This window comes from Hippocampus bargibanti, linkage group LG12 (assembly GCF_051943395.1).
Source record: "Hippocampus bargibanti isolate YZ-2025 linkage group LG12, ASM5194339v1, whole genome shotgun sequence".
NCBI classification, from domain to species: domain Eukaryota; kingdom Metazoa; phylum Chordata; class Actinopteri; order Syngnathiformes; family Syngnathidae; genus Hippocampus; species Hippocampus bargibanti.
Window position 1 is genome coordinate 5,764,501 of NC_142745.1, and position 20,365 is coordinate 5,784,865.

General features: G+C 40.5%; 1 protein-coding gene across 1 annotated transcript; it reads right to left on the reverse strand.

Annotated features, from left to right (window-relative positions):
• Positions 1-372: 372 nt before the first annotated feature.
• On the reverse strand, positions 373-16,822 carry LOC148890154 (sodium-dependent neutral amino acid transporter SLC6A17-like). The gene is made up of 12 exons (XM_089010516.1): positions 16,692-16,822; positions 12,849-13,296; positions 9,627-9,784; positions 8,311-8,437; positions 7,431-7,612; positions 7,247-7,357; positions 6,090-6,331; positions 5,534-5,726; positions 5,265-5,457; positions 3,976-4,135; positions 3,709-3,871; positions 373-3,587 (listed from the first exon to the last, which is right to left on the reverse strand). The coding sequence occupies exons 2-12, from the start codon at positions 13,129-13,131 to the stop codon at positions 3,189-3,191; spliced, it is 2,211 nt and encodes a 736-aa protein (XP_088866642.1). The 5' UTR covers positions 13,132-13,296; positions 16,692-16,822; the 3' UTR covers positions 373-3,188.
• Positions 16,823-20,365: the final 3,543 nt, after the last annotated feature.

The window sequence follows — 20,365 nt, forward strand, 5'->3', positions numbered from 1 at the left end:
GCTCCATACCTTAAGTCCTGCCCAATGCATCGAATCAGCTGACCAGCTGCTTCTGGAGGTACCTAGCTTGAGGAAGTATCATATAGTGTAGATTTTTTTTTAAGTGAAATTCGAATTTGTCTTGACAGATTAAAAAGAGCTCACCCTGGATCTCAGCATAGCCCATGAATACCCGTTCCTGACCAAAAATCTAAAAGGAAATGTGACTCTGTCTTCACAAATCAAAAAAAGTAAGACATTTCTCACCCGTTGACCAGGTAAAGATAGTTCTCACTTACAAAACAATTAATCTGGATATCACGCTTTAGCAGTAAGGACGCGCGAAATTACCTTTGCAGAAAAATGAAGCAACATAACACTCAGTGGTCCTTCAACATTCTATTCTAATACTTTATTAGTATTTTTTTTTTACAGAAACAACACTGTACATTTGTGATCATAATACAATCTTCAGCACTGAGGGGAATGGAAGGAGATGTGCTCGGTAAGACCCTGCTGCAGGGAATCTACACACGCACACACACACACAAACTGGAGCATATGTAAGTCAAGGATATCGATTTAGCTACACGCATCAATTTCCCATAAGCCACATGTATTCTGCTATTCAGTTTAGTTTTTACTTGTGCACAGACCTCTATGAAGACAACATAAAACATAGTAACAGTTTATATCTCCTTGTGTATTCCGAACATTCTACAATGCCACACTGTATATGGTGTATGCCATATGTCTCCCGATAAAAATCAATATTCTGGGGAAAAAAATGGTTGCACGTCAATATTCACATTATTGCAAGAACGTTGCAATCTGTCTTCGCCACACTTGCAAAGCATAGAGTAAAGTGAGATGGAAAATAATTTTCTTTTTGCTACACACATGTGTCCCATGAGACGATCTTCATTATAAGCACAAACTAACATAAAAATTGGGATATCGCAAGTAAATACAATCTTTGCCTTTCTTGATTTTTTTTTCACTCGCGACGGACATCACTTCGACCAGCAAACAACATCCACACAAACTCCAAAATAGTTTTTAAATGTACAATTAAGATGAAAATATATATTGCTATTAACATATTAATGGTTCACATCTATCTAGGCCACAACTATACAGCAATATAAATATAATCCTTTCAATAATAGCACAGCTTTTTGTTGCAAGTTAAGAAAATAAACATATCTGTAACAGAAGCTTCAATGTGGTTGTTTACAATCATCTATGCACAAGCAGTGTGTCCAGATATTAAACAGTCATATTTACCATTCACGCTTGACATGTTTGTGCTATTTTGCGACGTAATAATACGTTTGCAGCACATTGGAGTCATCGCTTAAAGTGTTGATATTTATTGTGCATTGAATAAGTTTTTGTTGACATTGAGTATAATTTGCGTTGTGGGAATTGCTTTGGTGTGTCTGCAGCGAGCCTTGATTGTGCATGTTATGTAGACGCGGTGCGGCAAACACAGGTCAGCGATGACGCTCAATAATTTATTGTGCGTGATATTAGAATGAGAAAGCAAAATCGGTGTAATAGGAGCCTCATTTGTGCATTTTACTGCGGTTAACTGAAAAATGTCGAGTGCTTTTGGAGCCTTTAAACATTCACATTTCAAGTGCTTTGCTGTGTGGTTGTACTTTGGTGTATAAAATGGAATTAATGAATTCTTACGATGATCCAGTTTAGTGGATGAAATGATAATGCAAATTACATTAGCATACATTATCCCGCAATAGGTCCCGACCTCCGCTTTGAACATTAGACTGTACACATGAGTGATATGAAATACAGTAAAGTCTCGTTATATCGATATCGGATATATCGATAGTCCCGGTTATATCGATACTATTTCTATGCACGCACGGAGAAAATTACATGCAAACAGGGTCGGATATATCGATAGTCCCGGTTATATCGATATTTTTTCGGACTCCCTTGAATATCGATATAACGAGACTTTACTGTATTATACTTGGTCAAATAGTGGCCAATACTTGTGTGTATGCTGACTTTCTTCTGCCTTGTGACTACATCTTTTTGTGCTTCTGAACCTCCAAATGTTGTTTCTGGTGCAATCATAAACTTTCCTGTTGCTGCTTGAAACCTTTTGCAATTGAGTAGTTAAATGCGATGTGCGGTTAGAGATCATCAGCCATAGTGCGGCAAATGATCCAATTTTATTGATTACAAATAATGTCTTTTTTTATCTTTTTCAGCGTCATCTGATGGGCAGTACAACATGGGATGGCAGAAGGTTCTCATATCTTCATACGATTGTCCGTTTTTAACTCATTTCAGCATTTTTTCGGGAATTGAAAATTTGACGTGGAGCGCCATTCCCCAATTTGTTCTGGTTTTGTTTTTTATTACGAGGAGGGGGTGCAGAGAAAGCGCTGGTCAGACCTCTGGCAATGCTTTTTTCCCTTCCATGAGGGGCAGCATTTGCCTTTTGTACAGCCGCCCCCATTTCAAGCTCAGATAACTCCAGACTCATTTAACTTAGGAATCAACTCTTTTTTTTCTGATGACAGAAGAGCCAGTAATGTTTCTTACACTGCATTGAATGTTTATAGTTCTAAAAGTCAATATTCTGTTGGTCCGGCAATTTGAGCGAAAATGACTAAAACCCCGGCATGAAGTGGACACATTTTTCCACATCGTCCGGCAGTGAATGAGTTAAAAACAGGACCAGGTGAGTTGGTTTGTAACTGGATGCAAGATTATCTTCACTTCATAAAGTATGATTGTTTGCTTTTTTTTGGGGGTGAGGGCAGCCTTCAGATTTATCTAATGGAAAAAATATGCTTTGCCTGGAAACGCTGGTCGGCAACTATTTGAGACAGTATAGTTAGTTAGTGATACACGATGAGAGCTTTGGAAATATTTACAATTTTTATACGTTCAGAAGTGCGACCACATCCACACTCACTGACATCACTGCATTGATTAACTTGTCTGTGTTGCAGCACAAATTCAAGATGCCCTTTGTCTGGTGGCTCTTTGCCTCTGTACAAGTGAGTGGTGCTTTTGGTAAAGTCCAAGGTTCCTTGTACTAAGGCAAAGGAAATAACATCTTAAGTGCATGAATTCAGTGATTTTGCAGCTACAAAAATGTGCTTTTGGGAGGGCAGTGATGGGGATTTTTGCCCCTTGATGGTAAACCGGACGAATGGGCGATGCAGTCAAAAGTCAGACTCGGGTGTAGTCGGAGTGGTCGGTGTGGTAGGGCTGATGGCGGCATTTTGGTAGCCCGTACCATAACAGCTTTTAGGAGACAAGGAATTAGGGTCCAGGGATTTGTTTCCACTGGGACCCAGATAGGCTTTGCGCGCCGCCGCTGATGCAGGCGCTTCACCGGGTTTGGCGCCAAGGATGAACCTGGACTCATCCTGCTCCTCCAGATTGGAGATATCTTTCATCATGCTCTTCCGGTAAGAAACAGACAGCTTGTTGGAGCCGTCTGACATCAGGTTGAAGTGACGGGCGATGAAGACAATCGGAAGCGGAAGCATGGCTACCACGATGAGAGCAAAGCACATGACTAATGCCCATGGGGGGTAGCTCTGGAAGCGCTCCTGAGCCTACGCACACACAAGGGTTAGGTCTGTTAGATCTCTATGTGTAAATGCCTGCAACTCATCGTAACTTTTTTTTATAGTGGTTTTGAATGTAAATCCATTAGTAGATAAAAACATGGCTGACCAGTTCTTGAACCCAAGCGTTGTATCCAGGCGGGCTGAAAGCCATCTCAATGACAGAAGCCGAGATGAGCACAATGAGGCAGATCGGGGAGACGTACTTCCACAAGTAGAAGTAAATGATGTTGGGTCGAAAACCCAACATGTCTTCCAAATCCTGCATGAATCTGTCGGCAACAGAGGAGCAGAAACATGAAACGGTATTTGCGGGATCCTGCCTCTGTTCTCAATCCCCCACTCACCTACCTACAATCATCTGCAGTTGTTGTACCTTTTAGTGCCATAAATCCAAGCCACCGACATATTTTCCAGGATGACCACCAACGTGAGAGGCAGGCCGGCGGAATAGTCGTCGAACATGGTGACAAAGTAATTCCCTGAGCGCTGAACAAACAGCAGACCGCACAGGAAAGCCACAATGCAGCAACACACTTGAGAATGAAAAGAAGTTGGAAAGGATAATGAGTTCATGGCTGTGGGTAATGTTTTACAGACACTCCCCTACTTACGAACATTCGAGTTACGAACAACGGTACATGCAAACATTTTTGTAGTAACATATGTAGTATTCTCTCCAGTTGTACATGGACATACAGTGAGACCTCAACTTACAAACACCTTATCTTACAAACTTTTTGTCTTACAAACGTCAAATCTATGAAAATTAAACCTTATAATAAGCACTATTTTCATAATACACACCCACCACGGCTGGCGGAGTGATCTCCGGCGGAAGCACATGACCGAACAGCACCAGAGGTTAAGTTACCAACAGTCCATAGGGAAGGTGACTCTCCTTCCATAAGCCATCAATGACCATCAGAAATGTAAATAAAGTGACTTTATGATACAATGCAGTGTATTTCTTTCATTACAATACAATAGCACATTTATTATACATAGAATAAGGTATGTTGTGTGTAGTTTTTTAGGCTTATTTAGTTGAAAAGTATATTTTATGGAAACCCGGGAACGGATTATTCCCATTTCAATGGTTTCCTATGGGAATTTTTTTTGAGATACACACTTTTCGCGTTACACACTCTGTCTGGGAACCAATTAAGTTCGTAAGTTGAGGTCTCACTGTATCTTTATAGAGCATATATTTTATTAAATGTTTATTTTTCAGTACAAACCAATACAGGTTACGTACTTATACAAGCCTTAAACATACATTCCATACAAAAATATAGCACTGAAGCAACTTATGAACAAATTCACCTTAAGAACGACCATTTGGAGCGTTTGTTTGTTTGTTTGTTTTCTTTTTTCAAATGCTATTTGCTTAAAATGTTAAAAATGCCACAACACAAATGCGATTTGTTAGCATTAAGCTAGCGAACACAAAATCAAATGCTCATTGTGTCGTCAAACTTTGTGCTAAATTTACTTTAACATTAAACTTCAATAGCTTAAAACTTCTGCCATCAAGCAGCACAAATTTTTTCCTTGCAAGTCACACCCCCAAAAAAATCACCCCGAAATTGACAAAGGTCTCCAAAAAAAATCAATGTTGGGTGTCTTGTATCTTAAAGCAACACATTATGACTTCTTTTTCACCTGTTAAAAGCTCCTTTTGGACTTTGTAGGCATCAAAAACAGGGGTGGTGATGCCCGTCATGGTGCCAATCATGCTACCCAGTCCCAGGTTGATCAGCATGAAGAAAAACATCACCGACCAGAATGGCGAAGCAGGGAAATGTGTCATGGCCTCCGTGAAAGCGATGAAAGCCAAACCAGTCCCCTGAACAGCCTGCACAAAGATGGTCCAGAGGATGAGTCAAAGCCAAAACTGTTGCGGAGGCACATTCGGACCAGTTCTGACTGACTTTGTTAAGTTCGTCTTCCAAGATGCAAGGATCCAAACCCAGCTGGGAGAAGCTGTCCTCTTTCACAGTCTTGATGACTTGATACATCTCGGCGTAGTCGGAGGTGGTGAGGTGAGAGAAGTTGACGTGTGGGGGAATCAGATCGTGACTCAGCACATTTGAATTGAGGTATCCGACAATCTTCTCAGCATTTCTATACAGACAAAAATGGTGCGCGTATTGGAAAGATACATTAAAATATGATCAATGTGGGAGCAATTTGCTTAAAATAAGGCATAATTCTACATTCTAAAAGCAGCCGCCTTCCTTTCAGTTTATCCTAACATTTGAAATGTGACTATGAAATCAACTCACTTGAGAAGAAGCGGCAGCATTGAACGCGAGATTAAATAAAAGCCATAGTAACACAAAATAGTCACTTGTTAAATATAATATTCCCATTTTCAATATTTTTTTCTTCTTGTACAGATTGTTCAGGTGTGTCCAATGTTGTGACCTATAGGAGTGACCACTCATATGACTTTCTGGAAGAGAAAGAAAAAGCTGAAGAACGTACTCAACGACACACTTCTCGTTCATAATATTGGCCTTGAAACCCAGGACGGCAAACACAACCAGCGTCGCCAGGATGGACGTAAGGAAGTTGATGAAGGAGACGAGCACGGCGTCAAAGTGGCAGTTGTTGTCTCTTTTGTTGTAGCTTGAGAAGGCGATGACACCTCCGAAGCCCAGACCCAAAGCAAAGAATACCTGGGTGGCCGCCTCTCTCCACACCTGGGGCTCCAGCATCTTCTCCAGCTGGGAGATGGAACATTGTCATTTTGCATTTGGCAATTTGAAATGCGAAAAGGTAAGGAATTACGGCATGACGTCATATTTTTTTTTCTCACAAGCCAGATTGTAGTTGTGGTTTTCCTTCGAGGACTATTGACTATGACCCAATTAAAATTTTTAAAATGCCATAAATTTAAATGCATTACGGTGTACCATATTTTCCGGTGTATGAGGCGCACCCAAAAGCCTTGATTTTCCTCAAACGATGACCCTGCGCCTTATACGCGGGTGCACCTTAGATGTTAAGTAATATTGAGCCACTATAGGTCTCGCAACTACTGTCAGAAGCCACAATTCCATTTCCCTTCTGAAGTAGTGCGTAATACCAGCCTCTATTGTAGTACCTTATAATATGGTGTGCCTTATATTTGGAAAACTTATTTATTTATACATTATATTTGGAAAACGTACTGTATATATTTATTTAGGTTATACTGTATTTGACTTTTGTCATATGTAAAAAAAGTTTGAAAATACACCATTCATTGGGGATGCATCTTATGCACCAAAAAATACGGTACATTATGTTGTAATTTTTTGGGGGTGAGTGTATTGTAAATGAAAATAATTTTGTTTACATGCGTGGGGTGCGTTTTATTGTACTTTTTTATTTTTATTTATTTATTTTTTTTTTTTTTGGGGGGGGGGGGGGTTCCGTTGTGCGGGTTATTTCATTGTGAGTTTTTGGTGAATCCAAAAGTGTGAATGTGACATTTTTGTTGTCCGTTTCTTGTGAGGGTTTCTTTGGTGGGTGTGAATGCTGTTTTTTTTATGTGGGGGTTTTGTTGTGTGTGCCAGTTTTTTTTTTTTTTTTACTATTTCAGTGAGAAATAATTTTTTTTGTCCAGAGCAGCATTTGAACATGTTCCCACAGCTCACCTTTGGAGTGAACATATGAGCAATGCCATCCACGGATCCCTTCAGCATCAACCCTCTGACCAGGAAGCAAAAAAGCACCACGTAGGGAAAAAGAGAGCTGAAGTACATCACCTGTGAGACATATAAAACACATACAGTATGTCGTAACCTCACAAATGCCACTCACGCTCCTATTTTATTCAACCTTTCCAGAAGAGGCGATCCCTTTGATAACGGCGAGGCAGACGATGATCCAGGCGGCCAGTAGAGATAGAGTCATTTTCACATTGAGGCCGCCGCTCTCTGCAATAGTGCTGGTCGTGTTCAGAGTCTGGCGGTACCAGAAGTAAGTAGTCGCAGAGCTCTTCTCGCACTCTGGTTCCAGGACTGCATTGTTGGAGGGACAAGGTGGGATACAACAAAAAATAATAAAAATGCGTGGCGAAACAGACAACATTAGGTACTACCTGTATTGTTGAATCCAGCCTCTACTGTAGCACCTTATAATGTGGTGTGCCTTATATTTGGAATTTTTTTAGATACAGTTGTATTTATGTTATATTTGGAAAACAGTCATTCATTGAAGGTGCGCCTTATAGTCCGGTGCGCCTTATATATGGAAAAAGTTTGAAAATACACCAGTCATTAGGGGTGCACCTTATACTCAGGTGCGCTTAACACCTCGGAAAATTACGTTTATTTTTTGGGTGGGTGTATATGAATATGATTTTGTTGTAGTATTTCAGTAAGTAGTTCAAACACTATTTAATTAATTTTATTTTATGGTGTGGCACAGTGTTGGATTAGATTAGCCTTTATTAGTCTTGCAGTGGAGAAAATTACATTTCAAAACAGCAAAATTATGAAATGAAGAGGAAAGGAAAGAAAGAAGTAGAAGAACAAAATACAGGAGCTGCTGTGAAGGCAGCCATTCTCGCGGCGCCATCTTGAAGTAAAAAAAAACTAAATAACAAATAACGTTCGAGTGTTTAGCACATGTGCCTCACAGTTCTGAGGTTGCGAGTTCAAATCCAGGTTCCTTCATGTGCGGCGTTCAGTAATTAGATGCATTTATAGTAACTTACTAGCAAAAGTCCCATTCTTCCTGATAGGACAGTCACTCCATGGCAGAGGATACTGAAAGGACTGGAAGAAGTAGAAGATACTCCAACCTATAATCACATTATAGTAGAGCCCCACAAAGCCGCACACCTAGATGGACAGAAAAATAGATATTATGGGCTGGCACATAACTGGTGTGGCTTGTGACATGAATCCATCCGCAGGGTAATTAAATCGATGCGAGTAACTTTGCTGACACTTGTTTATTTCGGGGGGAAAGTGGTTTGCAATGTAGTAGAAATGAAAACACCCCTGAATTCGCTGCGTGTTAGCCAGTTGGGTGATTTTAAAACGATAATAAGAATCACCATCATAATAAACATAACTCATTCACTGCCAGACAAGTGCAAAAATGTGTCCACTCCAGTGCCAGGGTTTTTGTCACTCGAATTCCGGGACCCACACAATCTCAGATAACTCCAGAGCCATATAACAAAATTAACTATTTTTTTCTGATGAAAGAAGAGAGTCTAAGGTTTCTTATTCTCAATCGAATGTTTATGTACAGTAGTCCTAAAACTCAATATTCTGTGGGTCTTGCAATTTTCAGTGAAAATGACAAAAACCCTGGCACTGGAATGAAACTTTTTTTGCACACCGTCTGGCTGTCAATGAGTTAATGACTAGACATAAAAAAAAACAACATAAAGAGCTGATATTGGCCAGTCAATTACAATGGCTCAGAGGGTTTGAATCCCGGTGTTATAATTTACAGTATTATAAATGTAATACAATGACTTCAATTCACATGTACATGTACATTGGGCTCAGAATTCTGTCTGCGTGTACACCAATGAAATTCACCCAAATGGCGTGAGAATATTATTTAGAAATGTTCCAAACTGGAACAACTTCAAACCAAGTTTCTGCCTCCAACTCGTCATTTCTGCCAGCTCCATATTCAAGGACATTACACCCACATAAAAATCATGATCTCCATGCACGGCCTATGAAAAGCATTGATCTGCACTGACGCAGGCACAATGAGCCTCATGTTGCCGTCAGTCATGCAAGAAATTCCGAGTCTACATCCGGTCGGAAGGAAGCGTGAATAATTAAAGTACTCTCTTTTCAACTCTGATACTCTCAGAGATATTTTTAGCTACCTCTTGCGCCAGCCGTGCGACTCGACTGAAAGGCTCCCTTTCATTGCCAAACATGTCAATACCTCCCATGTACTCAGGAGGTGGAGGCAGGTTAATGGGGCGATGGAGAGACATTGTTGTTATGATTGACCACATTCATAACCTAAAATAATAGATGGGTGTGATTATAGTACCATCAAACTCGACATTCCAATCCCTCCAAGACGTGGACACACGTAGTTCCACACACCAATACTCCCACGTCGAATCTTCTGGCCTACAGCCAGCTCCAGAAAGAAGAGGGGGATGCCGATGATAATCAGGAGAATGAAGTATGGGACGAGATAAGCGCCTGAAAAACAGAGAGGCTTTTTTATGGGGGAATAAGATACACGGGGTAATAAAGCTGATTTACACAAGATCTTTTAAATGTGTGACAGCATAACAGGGAAAAAAAACCTGTCTTTCTAAAGCAAAAATATTGCCCTACTCAATTAATGTATTTTCCGGTGTACGTATAAGGCGCACTGTAGTATAAGGCGCACCAGCAATGGATGGTGGATTTTCAAACCTTTTCCATATACAAGGCGCACTGGACTATAAGACGCACCTTTATTGAATGAAAAAAGTTTTCCAAATATAATTTATAAATACATACATTAAAAAAATTCCAAATATAAGGCATATAAGGGGGTTACACAGTACTTCTACAAGGGGAAATAGAGTTGGTGGCTGCTGACAATAGTTGCGAGACCTGTTGTGGTTCAATATTACTTCACATGTAAGGCACACCTGCGCATAAGGCGCAACATCATCTTTTGAAGAAAATCAATGCTTTTGGGTGTGCCTTATACACTGGAAAATACGGTAGTTCTTCCATTCGACATCCAAATGTGTCTCTTGGCGCTTCTCTGACATGTCCTCAAGAATTGTAAAATTGAGTCAACATTCTGAATTTAACCACTTATAACCACCAAGCACAAACTCCTTCAAAAATAGCATCTCTATACTCACATAAAGTGGGTTGATGGAAGTGAGATGAATGAAAATAGAGGAAGCAGAAGGAAGCGAATTAGCGACTACTGGATAGCAGAAGAGGTGAATGATTAAATGATTTTAGAGGAGATGAAAGACCAAATAGTGTGGAAGTGATTTGATAGCATCGGAAAAGAAGGAAAGGGAAGAACAGAGATGAAGCTAACAAAAAGATGGAGACGAGCGTAAAAAGGCCGTGAAAGGCTGAATTGAGAAGAGGTGTGATGAAAGGATGGATGTGAAAAATGGCAGTAAAAGCAGTAACTGAGTCGAAAGAAATTAAACAGAAGACAGCACTGCAATGGTGAGACATCTTGAACAGCCAAGAGACAACGTGGAAGGAACAACAGATGTGAAAAGGGCGAGATGGTTGAAAGAGCAAACTGATAGGAGGCCTTCAGAAATGGAGTGTTGAAAAGTGGATGGAGCAAAGAGGGGAAAGAGATGAGCGGCCTTGAAATGAAAATCTATGTAGATTGGAGAGCAGGTGAATGAGTAGATGAGAGGGGAGGTGTAAGGATGGAGGGAAATAAATGGCCAGATGGATGGTGAGTCAAGGGGAGCGGAGGATGGGTGGTGGTGGTGGGGGGGGGAACAAATGGAAAGAAGAGTGGGTGAAAGGAAGCAGCTCAGCTCAAATAAATCCTAATCCCATTCAAGGATCAAGTGAGAAAATGGTGATGTGAAGGCGCAATGTATCGCAGACCCCAAGCTGACAAATGACGCTTTGTCCAATGTGTCAATCAAAACTGCTTGCAAGTGACATTAATAGCATTAGCGACAGGATGACTGTGATCAAGATTATGGAAACGGTGGAAACTTTTAGGACTACATAAACATTCAATGCAGCATAAGACTCTCCTCTTTCATCAGAAAAAAAAGTTAATTCATAAATTATATGAGTCTGGAGTTATCTGAGCTTGAAATGAGGGCGGCTGTACAAAAGGGAAATGCTGCTCCCTCGTGGAAGGGAAAAACATAGCCAGAGGTCTAACCAGCGCTTTATCGGCACCTACCACCCCTCCACGAAAAACCAAAACCCGAACAAATTCGGGAATGGCGCTACATGTCATATTGTCAATTCCCGATTAAATTCGGGAATGGCAGTGAATAAGTTAATTGCATTAGCTGCAGGTTCCAGGTTTATGGACGTGTCTGAAAATCGATGAAATCAATTACATTGAAGAAACATTGAATATGATTTTTTTTTAATTCCTTAAAAAACTGGCATATTGTAAAATTGACTGAAACTAACTAGAATTGGCGAAAAATGGCTGTTGTATTCCTTTCGGTCATACATATGCGAGGATTTCTTTTAAAGGACTACCGACACCATTTTTTTTGTTTCCTAACTGACATCAGAAAAACGTTTTATAGCATCTAAAATACCCAAAACACGCAGGCTGATATTTTTAGTCAAATGCAAAACACCAATAAAAATGACTTAAAGTGTCCCAAAACTACTTCAAAATGACCCCGGAAATACAGTTTCAGACGGTCCCGCCCCCTTCTTCGTGACGTCACGCCAGGACTTCTTGGCTTCGTCTAGAATAAAAACAATGGCTTCAGATTCAGAGAAGATGCTTTCTTGTTACTCATCCAGTTATGAATATGATTCAAATAGTTCTGAACAGGAAAGCATAAATGTTTGCAATCGATTAAGACATCCTTTCTGTATCATTTTGAGGCGTCTGGACTCCAATGCAGCATCCCAGAAAATGCACAAGATGGCGCCCAAGCTCCGTTGCAAATGGGCTGATTTGTCTGCTGGGAATTTGTGTCAACTAGTATCAAATAGTCGTCTTGGTGCAACACACAACGATTCAGCATCGCGTTTTTTATGTGTTTTCCTTCTATTTTCGCCATCAACACAAAGTTTTCAGACCAAACAAAGTACCCAAAATGCATTGTGTGTCGCTTTCTCGGTCAGGGGCATTCCAGACGTGACATCAAAAACAAGACTTCCTGAATATTCAGCGCGAGTCTTAAAACATAAAATATAGCTATATGCGATGGAATCTTTGTAAAATACGCTCAGTAGAAGTCATTTGAAGTGATTTTACAAATTATGGACACAACGTCGGTTGTCCTTTAAATGAGCTATATAATATTAATGTATATTTTCACAATGTATGCATCATACCGACACAAAATATGCATGTGAAGTTAAGGTTCAGGTATTATTTTTGTCCATTTGAACCCGACAGGCTTGTAACTAACTGCGCTCAATCTTGTCAAATATCCAAAACAGATGGACCCGAACGGACAGATGGGGGATTACTGTACTGTGTGTTTTATGAGAGGCGGGGGTGTGTGTCAATCACTACAGGATTACCTTACTTTTTTTTCTTCCAATTTTGTTTACATATAATTTGTCTCACCTCCTCCATTCTTTTGGCACAGGTAGGGGAAGCGCCACACGTTCCCCAGGCCTACAGAGAAGCCCACCTGAGCCAGGATGTACTGCAGTTTGCTATTCCAGGCGGGGCGTCCGTCATTTTCCGGCACCTCTATCTGAGGCGCTTTCCTTCCAGCCGCGGCGCCGACGTTCAGCGAGCTGTTCTTGTAGTCCAGCGCCTCCTCGTGGGCGAGCAGGTCAGCCACCGATTCTGTGACGTGCTCATGGCTTTGCTCGCGCTGCGTCACCTTGCTGTTTTTAGGCATCGGGGAGTCCGAGGGTTGGGACAAGGGGGCTTGGGGGGGAAGTTGGCAACCACAGACTGATGCGAGGAGTGAGTCTTTAAAAAGGATTTTTGGATAGAAGTTGGCGTTATGAAGCAGAAAGCAGAAAACGGACAGATGTGTTTGTTCTTTGTTCAGGCCTCAGTCCTGTAAAAAAATAAACACAAACACAGAATTCAAATATGGATTTTGTTCTGTGGAAAAAGGACAGAATATGATTGGCTAAGACAGGGAAAGGAAAGATAGATACAGAAAAAAAGGCTAAATTTAAATGCTAGGAATAAAGGCCAATATTTAAGATACAGACGCTCCCTAACTTACAAACGAGATACAGTAAAGTCTCGTTATATCGATATTCAAGGGAGTCCGAAAAAATATCGATATAACCGGGACTATCGATATATCCGATATCGATATAACGAGACTTTACTGTACGTTATGAACGGTCGTTCATTAGGTGAATTTGTTCGTAAGTAGCTTCAGTGCTATATTTTGTAAGTATGTTTAAGGTTTATATAAGTATGTTAAAGGCTTGAATAAGTAACCTGGTTTGTACTGAAAAATAAACATTTAATAATATATATGTTCGATAAAGATGTGTACATGTACGACTGGTGCCATACTACATATATTATTACAAAAATGTTCGTATGTACTGTTGTTTGTAACTCGAATGTTTGTAAGTAGGGGAGCATCTGTATATCTAACCGTAAAAAGTAGACTAACAAACTAAACGCCCCGTGACTTGAACTCACGACCTCTGCATCGTGAACCCGGCGTGCTAACCACTCAGCTACCAGGCCGCCCTGCAAAGATTCCCCCAATCGCGCAAATTGCAAATTTAATTTCTCTTTCCTGCAAGCTTATTTTGAGTGACGCCCTCCACCTTCCACCCCCTCCTGCAAATTCCCTAATCCCCTCAAGCCTGGTAGACATCCCTTTTCTGCCTCGCTCACCCACCACTCAAACCTGGATTCGCTCCACATTGCAAACTAATGGAGGACGGAAACATGATATTTTGGATGAGCGCCCCGCCCCGTCACGTGTACGCCGCATCCACATCACAAGCGGTTCTTATGTTGCTTGCTTGTTCACAGACCACGCCCCCAAAATCCAAAAGATCCGATTCTGACTACAGGACATGATTAGGAACATTTCATCCTAAAAGTTAACATTCATCACTCCAAGTCATTTGGTGCTTTCTTGACGTACAATTTGTACCTCGGTTTGTTGATTCATCTCATCTCCACATCTGCATTCATGACTCAATGGCATGTCAACGTGAGCCTGTGATGTCATAATCCACAGCCATTCACAGTCTGCGTAATCCGACATGCATTAACCGTAAAGCCCTCATCCTATCTTGTCATTCAATCCTGTGCGACGCCACACGAGACATGCACAAAATGAAAATATCAACTCTGTCATCCAATAATCCACATGATGACCCCCCCCCCTCCCACCTCCAGATGATGGTCTCACGAGTCCCATTTTTGCACAGTAATTTTGTTAGTGTGGCAGCAAATTGACTTTCACTCGCCCTCTTTTTCTTGTTTTTTTTAATATTGCTATCAAAATTTAAATAAGGACTATCGGTCATTGTGTCCTTTGAACATCTGACAGATGTTATCACATTTTTGCCTTTTTATGGATTCTCAATATCGATTCTGTTTGTCATCGGTCATTGGAACACGTGTTATTGAGAAAAATAATACGAATGATTGTACTTTATGAAAAAAAAACATACACTTATTATTTCATTAAATGAAATATAAACATTTGAGCAGTTTTGCCACATTTTTTTTGCTTCAATTCCATAAACATTGGCCTGGACTTTCTGGTGTGCATACCATGGCTGCAGTAAAATACAGACAAAAAGACACATTAAGACGACTTTCGCTCTAGACTCAATAAACCACAGTCATGTTGATAGTTTTTTACCCAAAAAAAGTCTAAAGAATATATATCTACATTTATATTGTCTGTCTACATGCGTTGCTCCACATTTGGTAAGCATAAAGCTGAATGGGTTTTATTAACTCATTCACTGCCATTTCTGAATTCATCCGGGAATTGAAAATATGACCTGGAGCACCATTCCCGAATTTGTTTGGATTTTGGTTTTACTTGTGGGGTAGAAGGGGGGTGGGTGCAGATAAAGCGCTGGTCAGACCTCTGGCAATGTTTTGTACAGCCGCCCCCATTTCAAGCTTATAACTCCAGACCCATATAATTTAGGAATTAACTCATTTTTTTCTGATAAAAGAAGAGATTTCTTATGCTGCATTGAATGTTTATATCATCCTAAAACTCAATATTCTGTATGTCCTTCATTTTGAGTGAAAATGACGAAAACCCTGGCACTGGAGTGGACATATTTTTGCACATCGTCTGGCAGTGAATGAGTAAAGAAGACTTTCACAACAGACTCGGTAAGCCACAGTAATGTTGATACGTTTTTCCCCTAAAAAAACAATAATGTATATCTTAGTGTATATTGTCTGTCTACATATGTTGCTCCACATTTGGTTAGCATAAAGCTGAATGGGTTTTATTAAAGCAAGAGCTCAGTGGTTGTATTTTATTTTGGCTGTAAACCTCAACTGGTAATGGCAATTTTATTATTGACTTGTGTTTTTATTGTACAGTGTTGTCTTTTTTTTACACTTGTGTGGCAGTTACAAAGTATGATGACGTTGACTCACCATCAGCAACTGCCTTCAACGTTTCACTTTCGTCATGCATCATTAAACGGTGAGTCAGGTTGTTTTGTTGTTGTTATATGACTTAATATTCCCATATATAGGAACACATTGTTTCTATTCCCATGATTATATTTTATTTGTGTCAAATATTGTTTTAAATATGAAAAAAATCTGGCTGATCAACCTACTGGAAGAGACCCTTCGACCTTGAAGGTTCCACTGTAATAGATTTAGACTTTTATTCCAACAACATGGAAATACTGCAAGAGTCATTTGTTTCCAAGTGACAATCTGTAATTTTAAAAAAACATTTCGAGCACCGTTTATTTGTTTTCATAATGATGCAATACAGCGACACTTCTCTGGTCATTAAAATCAATAGTGCCTCATTTATAATTCACTTATGACGCTGCTTATATTCTTGCTCCAGCAAGGTCATAGACACGCACACACACACACAAATATAGAACACGTCTACGAGTAAAGACTACATATAAGGACAAATAAAAAACATCCACACTAAAAAAGTGTCTTCTAGATGACTATAAATAAAATGTATCACCCTAAGGTGTACCCTCTTGATTTAAATAACATAATTTAATGATTTGTGGTTAATTTTAGAAACTGCTTTATCTGGTATGCTGGCATCTAACTGATCGCACCTTCACTAATGCACAATCAAAACGACACAAAAACATCTAAAATTAAATTTCTTTCAAATCTTAAAGATGAAACACAACTTTTCTGCATCCCATCCGGAAACGACTCTTACGCTCTTGAATATCGCAAATGCCAACGATAAAGTGACGATGAACAAGAAAACGCATCATGGCTTACCGATCGTCTTTTGCAAGGGTCAGAAATATCCTCACATCTGTAATAAACTGTCGAAAAAGAGCTGCTTGGGTAGTGCATCCACTGTATGCGTTTCCGAGTGAGGCGGTTGGATGACTGAAAAGGTGACGGGATAGGGGAAGGAGCTGGGAGGGAGGAAGGGAGGGAGGCTGTGCGCAGCATCCCGCAGGGTGAGACAGAGCCGCTCTGTGACGCACACGATTTACACTCATGACAAACGATCACCTGCCATTCTTTTGTGGTCAGATGGGGACTGTTTGATGCTCAGCGGGAGAAAGTGGCCGGGCGGAGAGATTGAAGGGCGCTGTCAAGGTCACTCGTACTTAAGGAGATGACACGAGTGATGCCGCTTTCGTCAGATATGTATGTGGTATGATCTGTTTTTGGGGTCTGAAAATGACTTTGTGAGATTATAACATGGATGCTATTGTGGAATCACACACACACAAAAGCATCATAATTAAATACAGTAAAGTCTCGTTATATCGATATTCAAGGGAGTCCGAAAAAATATCGATATAACCGGGACTATCGATATATCCGACCCTGTTTGCATGTAATTTTCTCCGTGCGTGCATAGAAATAGTATCGATATAACCGGGACTATCGATATATCCGATATCGATATAACGAGACTTTACTGTATATTCAAAAATAATTTTTGCACTTCCTCAACACATTCCAAAAACAAATTAGGTGCTGCTTTGAAGGCTCAAAATTATGCTTAGGTGTGAATGTGAGTGTAAATAGTTGCTTGACTTGGCCAGGGAAGGGTAACTTAGACGCTGGGGGCTTCCAAAAACACAAGCCAATATTTGAGCCTCCAAACGTCTTGCTACGTGATAACAATGCGCACCACCTCCCCACAGCGCCACCGTAGCCTTTTCGGCCTCCTTTTCTTGCAGTGTTTTTGGTTCTGCAGCTTTGTGTCATTCCCACGTGTGATATTCTTCAGGCTCAATGGGATTTTAATTATATAATTAATGTAAGCGAGTTGACATTTACAGCATAAACTATCCATCTGAATCATCGTGGAAGAAAAGGTCAGTTCAGTCGTTATGGTTAGCTGATTTCTACATAGCATCTTAAAGGACAACAGACGTCCCCGGACAAGTTGTGTCCATAATTTGTAAAATCACTTCAAATGACTTCTACTGAGCGTATTTTAATTAAGATTCCACCGCATATAGCTATATTTTACGCTCGCGAAGTCTTGTTTTTGAGTTAGTGACGAGTCCTCACATGACGTCAGAAAAGAACCGCCTGCTGACCGTGAAAAGGACGCATTGTCGCATTGTCCTTCCATCACGTCAATGTATTTTGCTGCAGTTTTTTTGACGACGATACTAGTGCAGCGTGTTCTACCAGAAACAAATTCCTTGTGTGTCCTACATACTTGGCAATAAAGATGATTCTGATTCTGTAGTTGTTTGGTCTGGGGACCTCGTGTTGCACCCAAAAGCCGCCAGAGGGCGTCCAAGCGCCATTTAAGAATTTATCAGCCTGTGGAAACGGAGGTGGCCACAGTATGTCGCCATTTTGTGCCTCTTTTCTGGTGATCGATTTGCCCCCCAATGTTGCCTCAAAATGGCCCAAATACATTCTTTAATCGATTGCAAACATGTATGCTTTGCTCTTCAGAGCTATTTGAATCATATTCATAACTGGATGTGTAACAAGAAAGCATATTCTCCGAATCTGAAGCCATTGTTTTAATTCACAAGCAATGCGAGACGTCTTGGCGTGACGTCATAAAATGGGGGCGGGGCTTTCTGAAAATGCCCAATTCGCAGCTCATTTTTTGCAGATTTTGGACACTTTAAGTCATTTTTATTGGTGTTTTGCCTTTGACTAAAAATATCATACTGCGTGTTTTGGGTATTTTAGATGCTATAAAACGTTTTTCTGGTGTCAGTTAAAAAACAAAAAAAGTGACGTCGGCTGTCCTTTATGTATACTCATTTTAATTTGAGATGTAGGCGACAGCCTTACAGTTAAGATTTTCCTGGTTTGAATCTTAGCTCCAAACACTACTCTGGCTTCTTTCCACTGTCAGAACCAGGCTTGGACACAGGATACAGTTCCAGGGTTCAAAGTTAAAAAAAAAAAAGTATTTAAGGATGAGCGACTGACAACTGACAATGTGGCTCTGGAAACAAAACAAGGACTGTGGAAGGGAAAACACATTGCCAGCGCTTTATTGGCACCCCAGCAAGATAAACCAAAACCCGAACAAATTCGGGAATGGCGCTCAACGTCATATATCCAATTCGAGAATAAATTTGGGAATGGCAGTGAATGAGTTAATATGAGATTGAATACTTTTTGTTAATGCTGAACACAGCCGCATCCCAGTTGTGAGGGTGTGTACACTTGTGCAACTTAATTATCTCTGATTTTAAAAAAAATCTATAAATTACAAGTCATTTTTAGCAAAAATGTATGGTGTTTTTTTTTTGGAGGGGGTGATCATAAAAGGAGCCCGCGATGAGAAGCAAGGAGCGTCGATGCGTATGTGGAGCTGTCGCAGCTTGGAACTGAAGCGGATTTATGTAGGACGAGAGCTGTGAGACAATCTCGTTCGTCAATGGATGCTACACCTTCGTGTTTGCTTTCAACAATTAGCTAGTAGCAGACGTGCGCGTTTCACCATGACGTCCTTGATCCACTGATAAAAAGGACGCTTTGATCCTCTCCTCTTTCAGCTAAAACTGCTTCCTACAACAAAGACGGGGCAGAAATGCTAAAAATTGAATGACTGTCTTTCGTATTGTTTCACATTATTTTATTTTTTTACTTCAAGATGGAGAGTGGCTGCCTTTACAGCAGCTCCTGTATTTTGTTTTTCTACTTCGTCCTTTCCTTTCATAATTTGAAATGTACATTTCTCCACTGCGAGACTAATAAAGGTTCATTCAATCCAATCCAAAACCTGACACCTGTATGGGCATGTGAAGACTTTTTTGGGCCACCTTATCCAATTGTGCGTAATGGCTGGTTGGCCACCAGGTGTTCAGGGTGTGGCCCACCACTCATCCCAACTCACCCGTGACCAAAGAGAGACTCAGAAAATGACAATAATATGAATCTTTAGACACCATACACACCTAATCCTTAAAAGTAAACCACAACACCAACAGAAAAGTGACATTTGAATGGGCTGTTTTATTTCCATGTCAGTGAGACAATGTCTTGCAGGGGACAATATTGACTTGCGATTCTACACCATATCTCTCGGGTTTGTTCGCTGTTGGGTGGTGTCAACACCCCTCCATCGCTATGCCGTTCACCTTGGGCTGCCATTTGATTATTTTTTTTGTTCCAGTGTCTTCCCATGCACCTATTTATACTCACGTGAGCTCATACATTCTGCATCTGCAGCGCCACATCCGCTCAGTACTTTTCCTTCACTCCAGTCTCATTTAGATTCCTCCCTCCCTCCTGCCTTGCTGTGTTTCTCCTCTTGTATTTGCGCTGTCTGGGTCAGTCTCAGTGGCTAAAAATAAGCGTCAAGCCCCAACTGCGCTATTATCACATATTAGATCCATTATCCTCTGTATTAACACTTGGACAAACATAATTAAAGCAATGAATGAGCACAGATTGCATATATGATTTCAGCGAATATGTTCCCATGCATGCGGTTTTACGATTTG

Coding starts and splice junctions, on each gene's coding strand:
- LOC148890154 (XM_089010516.1), bottom strand. CDS start 13,131: ATGCCTAAAAACAGCAAGGTGACGCAGCGCGAGCAAAGCCATGAGCAC. Junction 9,785..12,848: donor GTGCCAAAAGAATGGAGGAG/GTGAGACAAATT, acceptor TCTGTTTTTCAG/GCGCTTATCTCGTCCCATAC. Junction 5,458..5,533: donor TGGAAGACGAACTTAACAAA/GTCAGTCAGAAC, acceptor ATCTTTGTGCAG/GCTGTTCAGGGGACTGGTTT.